The sequence below is a fragment of the Belonocnema kinseyi genome, chromosome 6 (genome assembly GCF_010883055.1).
Source record: "Belonocnema kinseyi isolate 2016_QV_RU_SX_M_011 chromosome 6, B_treatae_v1, whole genome shotgun sequence".
NCBI classification, from domain to species: Eukaryota; Metazoa; Arthropoda; class Insecta; order Hymenoptera; family Cynipidae; genus Belonocnema; species Belonocnema kinseyi.
Window position 1 is genome coordinate 22,890,188 of NC_046662.1, and position 9,260 is coordinate 22,899,447.

A 9,260-nucleotide genomic window follows, 5' to 3' on the forward strand; every position below is an offset into this window, starting at 1 on the left:
TTTTTATCTCATATGGAGTTAAACCCTTTAAATGAAAATGTTTGATTACCGCTCTGAACTCGTTTTTTTCCATTTTTCTTAACAAACAATTTTTTTTTTCAAACTCTACAAGCTCTTTTATGTTCCGAAACTCTAGTTTTTAATCTTCTACCTGTTTTTCACCAATATAAACTTTTTCAGAACAATTACATTTAATGAGATATACAATTGCAGAAAAATTTTCGTTACTATCGAAATCTTTTGGATTAAGTAAAAGATTTTTAAGAGGAGTTTTGATTACTGAAATAAACATTCATGTTGGATTTTTTAAGCGATCTTCGTAACCTTTCAGGGAGTTCTTGAACATACGGTAACGTAACTTTTAACTCAGATTTTTTTTACGTGTCAACCCAGCTATTTTTCTTACTGGAAGCATTGTAGGTTTCATGAATTCGCTCTCGACTAATATTGTTTATCAAAGGAAGCGGATAATTATTTTGAACTAAATTAATTTTAATTTGATCCAAATTTTCTTTCCTGAAGTTAATATCACTCAATGTTATGCATCTATTGATTAAACCTTTTATTAGGCCGACCTTCTGGCAATATAAATGATGCAGATAAAATTAAAATATCTACCAGAACATTACGATTTTTTAAACCGACTGGTAATTAACTTACCTTTAGTTGTTTTTTTATAATTTGTAAATGAAGGTAATTTATTAAATTATTATTTTCAAGTTCAAACGTAAACTGTGTGGAATTTTCAATACTTTTGAAAGCATTTACGAAATCAGCAACTCCCTCAGTACGAGCATTAGCTAAAACATCATTTATATAAAATAGGTTATATAAAATTTTATGTAAAATTTTATATAAAATAGGTTTAAAGTTCAATTTTTGTAAAGCGCCTGTTTCAACATCTTCTAGAACCAAATTTGAAACTATAGGAGACAATGGTGAACATATATGACAACCATTAAATTGTTTATAATATTTACCATTAAAAGAGAAAACCATGTAATTGAAAACAGTTTTAGTAGCGACTAAAAATTCATTTTTTGTTATTTTAGTTAAATTTTTATTTTGTATCAGTTTTTCTTCGAAACAGCCTAATGCTAAATCTAATGGAATGTTATCAAACATTGAAACAACGTCCAATGAAACTAAGGAATGTATTAAAGGAACTTCAATTTTATTTGAAGTGTCCTTTAAATCCCAGCTATTTTTAACAAATGATTATGTGTTACTTGAAACCGGTTTTAAAACATTAGACATGTATTTGGCTAAGTTATAAGTAGGAGAACCAATTGTGGAAACAATCTCCATTTCGAATCTGGTTTGTGCACTTTTAATAGAGAATAAGCTTTAGCTACAGTACTATTCTGCGTTTTTAATTTATATGGCGTTTGCTCATTTATTAATCTTTTTTTCTCCCATCGAATCGCTATATCATTAAATTTTTCTTCTGTTGTTGGGACAAGATTTATTTTTATCTTGTTATACAAATTATCATTGTTGAGCATGTTTTCCACAGTCTTATTATAATTTTTACTAGTAGCTGCTACCTTTTTTGCCTTTATCTGCATTTAAAAAAAAACCAAATCTTTATTAGCCTTTTGAAAATTATCAACAAGGTCAAAAGATTTCTCAAAGTTCTTAAAGTTATTATTTCGATTATGATTTGAGATTATTTGAGTAACTGCTTTTTTGATGCTAAGTTTCTGCGCTTCATGCTCTAAATTTTTTAAAGAATTTTTTGTACTAGCAACTATGTTCTTAATAGGTAACTTATTGCCATTCAAAGGAATACCAAATTTGACACCCAGTGCTGAGGTTTCAGCTACCTCATCCGCGATTTCGACATTTGAGATATTTTTGAAGCATTTTTTAAATTCGAATTCTCTACATGAATTCTCTACATGAATTCTCTGCATGAATTCTCTACATGAATTCTCTACATGAAAATTGACTTTAGTTTTATGCAATTTTGAAATTATACTTTGATTTAAATTATATAAATTATACTTGTTCATACAATTTTGTATGTGTGCCGGAACCAAGGCATTGTTTCTACATTTAATTAAGAACGTACGCTGTTCCTTAATAATTTTGGAGTCAAACATCTTTCAATAGTTCATGTCAATTTTTTAAAATGATAATGACGTATGACACCAAATTAAATTAAAATGTAACGAAAAACATATAATATAAAATATTAAATATTAAAATAAATAAAATATTAAAAATATTAAAATATTTGAAAAAGGCACACCATGGTAATCGAAACGTCAGAATAGACAGAATTTAATAAACGAACTTTCCATTCATTTCGTTTTATTTTTTTAATTAATGAAGACCGTAAGACCTATAAAAAACAAATCTTACTCTTTGTTTTATTTCTTTAATTTTGTGATATTCCTTGAAAAACCTTAAAATCTCTTGATATCTTCAACATCGCGAGGATTCGCTTCACATTTAATTTTATTGGTATTCCCAAGTTCACTGGAAATGTTTTGAGATCTCCGGTAATCCTACAAAGATCTTTGAAATCTCTAGAAATTGTTTAAATCTCTTTCTTCTGAATGCCTTCGAAACTTTCGAAATCTTTACAATCGGCTTAACTCCCTCGACATGTTTTGAAATTTCTTGAAATCCGTTTTTTTTTAAATTTTTTTAAATTTAATTTTTTCTTTAATTTCTTGGAAACCGATTAAATCTTTTACTATGAGTTAACATATTTCGAAATCATATACAATCAGTTTAAAGACCTCTTAAGGTCTAAAGGCCGAAGATCCTAGAAATTTTGTTAAAATCCTTTGGAATATGCTTGGAAATCTTAAAAATTCCATGAAATTTTTTTAAACGCTGAAGAAATCGTAAAAAATCAGGAGAAATTCTTTGGAATTTAAATTTAGTAATTCAAAAATTATTGTTTAATATAATTGCATACGACAAGGAGCATTTGAGACACAGTATTTTGTTTACATTTTAATTGAAAAAAAATCAGCTGAGGCAACCTCAGAAGAAGTTACGGTATCACATAAAATATGTAAAAATAGTTTCCAGACCTTGCAATAATGATTTTTAAATTGGAATGTAAGAAGCGCGCAGGGTCTTAAATTATTATTCTTGTCGGACGCAATTGCATTCACAAATGATTTTCTTCTTTAATTACACACGGAGTACACAGGGCTGCCACCTATTATATTTTGTATTAAAGATTAAGGTTCGCCCTTTGAAACTATCTGAAGGCAAAAAAAATCAAGTTTGACCAAAATTTACAAGACATTGAAATAAAAGCAACGACTTAATTTGTAGACCTAGTATTGATCGAGAAATCATCATAAATGGATATATCATTTTTAAAGGAATTTCTGTTATGATCAGAGATGGGAACCATCAACCAGTGTAGATATCTTTTCAAACAACGTGAAAATAGAAACTAGCCCTGTAGATCAAGTTAACTCTTTAAATCACAGAAAATATTTAACGTATTTTCAGACTATATGAAAAATAAATGTTTTAAATTTTAAATAAAATTTTTTCTGAAAAAAGATCTATTAAAAATTTTAGAAATACATTTTCCATATAATCTGAAAAGATGAAAAGACGTTAAGGAATTTCAGTTATTTAACGAGTTAACTTGATCGATAGGGCTGATGTATATTTTCACGTTGTGTGGAAAGATATCTACACTGATTGATGGTTTCCATCTCTCATGATAATATAAATTATTTTATCCCTGATATTGTTTCAACTACAATTTAAAATATGCATTATAATTTTACCTTAGTAAATATATTATTTCCAATATAAATGCACAAATATTTTAACCCTTTTTATATTTTAAAAAGTCATCAGTAAAAAAATAGGTTCATTTTAATGTTTAGAACTTCAAGCACATTGGAACGATGGAGTAGATCTTTTTTCGGAAAAAACTTTAATTTAAAATGGATATATCACAGTAAACCCCAGGAATAAATTTTATCTTTTAAAAAGATAAAAACGTTGCATCACGTTTATCTGAGGAAAGATAAAATTTATTTGAAAAAAAGATAAAGTTTATCTGACGTGAATATTTTTTGACATAGGTTATATGTCAGACGGCTGCGTCTATTTTCACAGAAAAAATGTCCTTCATAAATTTAAAAATCATAAATTTTAATAGTCTGAGTAAGAATACTTAGCCAACTTCAGTCCCTTACTTTGGTTGAAAAAATCTTGAGTTTTCTATCGACCCTGACGTAGACTTCAAAAATTGTAAACAAACACTATTTGGTAGAAACTAACCAAAGTGCAGACTGTGTATTCAGTAAGTGTAGGTGAGTGATTTTTGGGTTTAAAATAAGTGAAATAAAGTTAGGATATTTAAAATTGAATACCGGGAGAATTTTTTAATTTATGAAGGACATTTTTTCTGTGAAAATAAACGCAGCCGTCTAACATATAACCTATGTCAAAAAAATATTTATGTCAGATAAACTTTATCTTTTTTTTATATAAATTTTATCTTTCGTCAGATAAACGTGATGCAACGTTTTTATCTTTTGAAAGATAAAATTTATTCCTCGGGTTTACTGTGATCATGCTTTATTCGCTTACTCCTCATTTATTGTTTACTTTCCTACCTTCCTTTTCACTCATTGATGTATTTTTACAATAAGGAGTGAATAAATGCAACACATAAAAGTTGTGTAGAGACTTCAGACGGAGAAAGTGAATGAGAGTGAGCCGAGATATAAAAAAGTAGTCTGCTCCTAGAACGTAAAAGACGCTAAACATGATTGGCTAAAGCAGAGTATATGTTTCAGGACTGCCAAGGGACTGCAAAGTAGGCGAATGGGGTCCCTGGAGTGCTTGCAGTCGAACTTGTGGGGTGGGTGAGACCCAGAGGACAAGAAAGGTCGTCATAAAGCCGCGTAGGGGCGGCGTTCGCTGTCCACCACTAAAGGAAACCAAGTGGTGCAGCGGAATCAATCCTTGTCACGAGAATGGTAAATCTCTCCAGGACACTCATCGATGGTAGTGCTCCTCCTATGAGTGAATAGATCCAAAATCCGATCGTGATCCTTAGACAAAAAAATCGCTAGTAGTTAAAGTTGACCCCCCCCCCCAAAAAAAACAACACGAAGATAAATTTTATATAATCGATATCAGGTTCCTCAAACGAAATCAAACTCTCCTAAAATAAGCTTCTGCAAAGTAACTTCGATTTTATTGGGTCAACTGAAACTCACTTTTTTTGTAAAACCAAAATTAAATCTTCTTCGTTCTGATGATCTATCCCATCAAAGAAGAATTTCTGATAAAACTCTAGTAATAGAGGAAGTGACTCGAGAATTTAAAATTGTTTCTCCTATAATGAAATGAACAAATTTTCTCAAGTCCTCCAACTATTGCGCAGTCAAAGACCTTTATCTAGGACAAAGGGACGCTGAAAACTCGGGAATTTTCACGACTCTGAAGAAATAGTCAGGCGATGCCAAAGAGAAATTTGATACTCGTTTTAAAACGACTTTCCTTCGCAATTGCACGTTGCGTTTTGTATCTCCGGAAAAGTTTGGCTATGCAGAAATAAGCAGAGCAGGGCACGATTTTCTTTTTGCGACCAGGCGAGGAAAAGTAAAAGAGTTTCTCTTGTTTTTAATCGTTGCGCTTCTCCGGAAATTGTCATTGTCGCGAGAAAATTTCAACGAGTGTATATCGTTTTGTGAAATAAAAATTCTTTTTCTTCGACGGAAAAACAAAGCCATTGGGAGAAACAAAAGCCCATCAACCTTTACGGTTTCAATATTAATCCTGACGCTGGCTATGATTTCAATTAAAATAAAAGGTCTCCTAAAAAAACAATCCTTTTCTATGGATTTTGACGTGCTAATTTCAAAAACGATATATTGATTTTCCCGAAAAAACTAGTATTTTGTTATAAACAATTTTGTTAAATTATTTTTAAAAAATTCGTATATTTTGTCGGAAAAGTTGAATAAAATCACATAAAACCGGTATCATGCCATTCTTCCCTTGCACAATGGTTTTCGAATTATCATTTTTTGAAGAAATTTAAAAATCCTTAAAATTCGAAAAGTACGAAAACGAATGTAGCTCATAAAGTATGGTTCATACAAATAATCACCATGTTACATATTTTATCCATCAACGTATGGTTTACACTGATTTGCACTAAAAACATAAAATTGTTTTTTAATAAAATTTTTTACAATAACAAAATTACGCAAATTACTTTTTTCATCGACATTTTTTATCGACATATTTTATCGACATTTAATTTGAACTAATTTAATTTACTACAACATTTTCTTCATTAAGATAATTAATTTATAACACAGGACCACAAAATGGTTTTGGGAGTCTACTGGGATTTTAATAGGTATATTTTATGTTTTTGGGGTTGCTGTACACGAATCCATTCGCGGAATTGAGACAGCATGTCAGAATATTCAGTAAAATTCAAAAAATGGTTAAAAGCCTGGAATTTCTGCATAAATTTCATCCAAGCCAAAAAGCTACAAACCTGCAAACCCCGAATCCACAAGATCCAAACCCACAAACTTCAAACATAGAAGCTTCGTATCCACAAACCTACAAAATCCATACCCACAAACCCCAAACCCACAAGCTCCATATCCACAAACGTACAAACCAAAATGCACAAACCCCAAACCCACATACCCCAAACCCACAAGCTCCATATCCACAAACGTACAAACCAAACGCATAACCCGCTAACTGTAAACTCACAAACTTTAAACCCACAAGCTTCAAATCCACAAACGTACAAACCCCAAACAAAAAATTTCAAATCCACGAACCCCAAACTAACAAATACCAAACCCAATAACCCCAAATTATACTAATTTCTTAATTTGTAATATATGATGTGTGGTATTAGGGTTTGTGCAATTGCGGTTGGTGGTTTGCAGAAATTGCAGGTATTTAACCATTTTTTAAATTTTATTGCAAATCCTGACGTGCTGGCTCAATTCTGCGAATAGATTCGTGTTCAGCGACCCCAAAAACATGAAGTATACCTATTAGAATCCCAAAAGACTCCCAAAACCATTTTGTAGTCCTGTGTAATAAATAAAACCTCTGTTAGTAGCAAACATAAGTATTCTATGTGACACTTTGAGAAACCAGTAATTATTTATGCTTGAACATGCAAAAAAAATGCATCTAATGTAAGAAGTGGCGACAAGAACACAAAATGTTATTATTCTGGTCGTATTAAATCAAGATATTAAAAACTTATTGATTGCATAATTTAAATAATTTTTTATAATAATTCAAAAATTAATTTATCATTTTGACTATACTTAAACTAGGTCAAGTTAAATTTCGATATGGAATAAAAACCCTGGTAAAAGAGTAATTTTCGTCATTTTGTTATTGTAAAAATTGGTAATTATGAATAATCTAATGTTTTTAGTATGAATTATTCTAAACGATACGTCATAGGATAAAAAAGGTGTCATCGTGATTATTTATACGAACTCTACTTTCGGAGCTACATCGTTTTCGCACTTTTGGAATTTTCGCGAGTTTTCCTTTTTTTCAAAAATTCATCGCTCGTAAACTATTGTTCGTGGGAAAAATGGCACGATACCTTTTTTATGTAGTTGTATTAGTTTTGCTTAAAAAAAGATTTTTACTTATTTATTTTATAAATTGTTTATAAGAAAATTGTTTCTAACGAAATTTAAGATTTTATGGAAAAAATCAATATCGTTTTCGAAATAAGCACGTCAAAATCTATAGAATACGACGGTTTTGTTGAGTGGACCTCTTATTTTAAAGGAAATCATAGCCAGCGTCAGAACTATATTCACTGGACAATCTTTAAGAGCGACATTAATCTGAGTGTCAAGATGCGATGTTTTAATAAAATAATAAGGAGGAAAATGAATTGTTGAGATTTCTCCAATGTTAAAAATGTTCTGTTACAGTTTTTTTTTAAATTACAAGTTTTGAAAATGGTAAATTAGACCTGTTTATTGTTCCGATCAAATTGGTTGTTTCCCGAACTGAAGCGATGACACAATAAAAAAAAACGTTTTCCTGGATTATTTAGTTTAGAGATTACAATTTTTATCCGATTTGAATATTTCTCGAAATCAAAGTTAAATCAATTTTTAAGAGAATTATTTCATTTCACAACCAATTTTTTGTATAAACGATCCCATTTCTTGTTGCTCCTTATATGTGTTTAAAACGTCATGATATCAGTGAAGACACAGTTCGGGAAATACGTAAAACGATGCTTGTTCCCATATCTCTAAAGACTTCGTTTCTTTAACGAAATTGATCACAAATAAATAATATGTACGATTTGTTCATATTAATTTCAAACAAATACAAATCGTAAATTTCGGTCTTTCAACAGAAGTTTCGTTTTTTTAAATAACTCTAAATAATGCAGATAAAAAACTACCAGAAAGGATCTTATTTATCAGGAGACTTTGTTAGGCCACAATATTTTTTATTTATTTGAGAATCAGAATAAAAAATACACTTATGCAACTTTCAACAATAATCAGCAATAATTTTTCATTTTATAAATAAATTAACGATTTTACTAATTTTCAACATTGCCAATGACTGAGAAGCGACTATAAATCATTGGTTTACAAAGATTTATTATTTTGTCTTATCTATGAGCCACGATTTTATTGATTTCTTATAGGATCTTCTAGGATGTTTAGTTTGAAAATATAATTTATTAAAATAAATAACCAATGTTATGGCCTGACTAAGTCACCTAATAAGTCCTTCCCATGTTATTGGGAGTCCGTTTTGTAACAAAATACATACATTTCATAAAGAATAATCAAGTTGTGAACTTGTCAATGAATTTGTTTATAAAATATATAATTATTATTTTTTGATAAAGTGTCATTATCAAAAGATTTTTCCAGGTTTTTAAAATTTTATTTCCTTCAAAAACGAAATCTGACAATGGAAAATTGACGAAAATCCGTATTCATTTTTCAAATTTATTTAGAAAATTAACAGTGGTTAAAAGGTTTAAAAAAATGGTACATATTATTCATTACGAAATCATTTTTGATCGATTTGCCCATAAATTTAATAATTACGACAATATAAGTAGTTGCAAAAAGTGGGATAATTGAAAAATGTTAACTTTATTGTTAAATGAATAATTAATTTAAAATAATTAACAATCAGCTTTCAAAAACATGTTGAAAATTCAATTAGTTTTCATTTTTTACATCAATTACTTGAATGAAAATTGTAAACTC

At 29.6% G+C, this 9,260-nt stretch overlaps 1 protein-coding gene across 1 annotated transcript in view; it reads left to right on the forward strand.

The window, feature by feature from the left end:
• The window catches only part of LOC117174924, a 528,852-nt gene extending 523,758 nt beyond the window's left edge, over window positions 1-5,094 (forward strand). Inside the window, exon 7 of the mRNA XM_033364381.1 lies at window positions 4,794-5,094. Coding sequence (XP_033220272.1) covers window positions 4,794-5,008 — 215 coding nt within the window. The 3' untranslated portion in view covers window positions 5,009-5,094. The remainder of the gene's footprint in view (window positions 1-4,793) is intronic.
• Window positions 5,095-9,260: the final 4,166 nt, after the last annotated feature.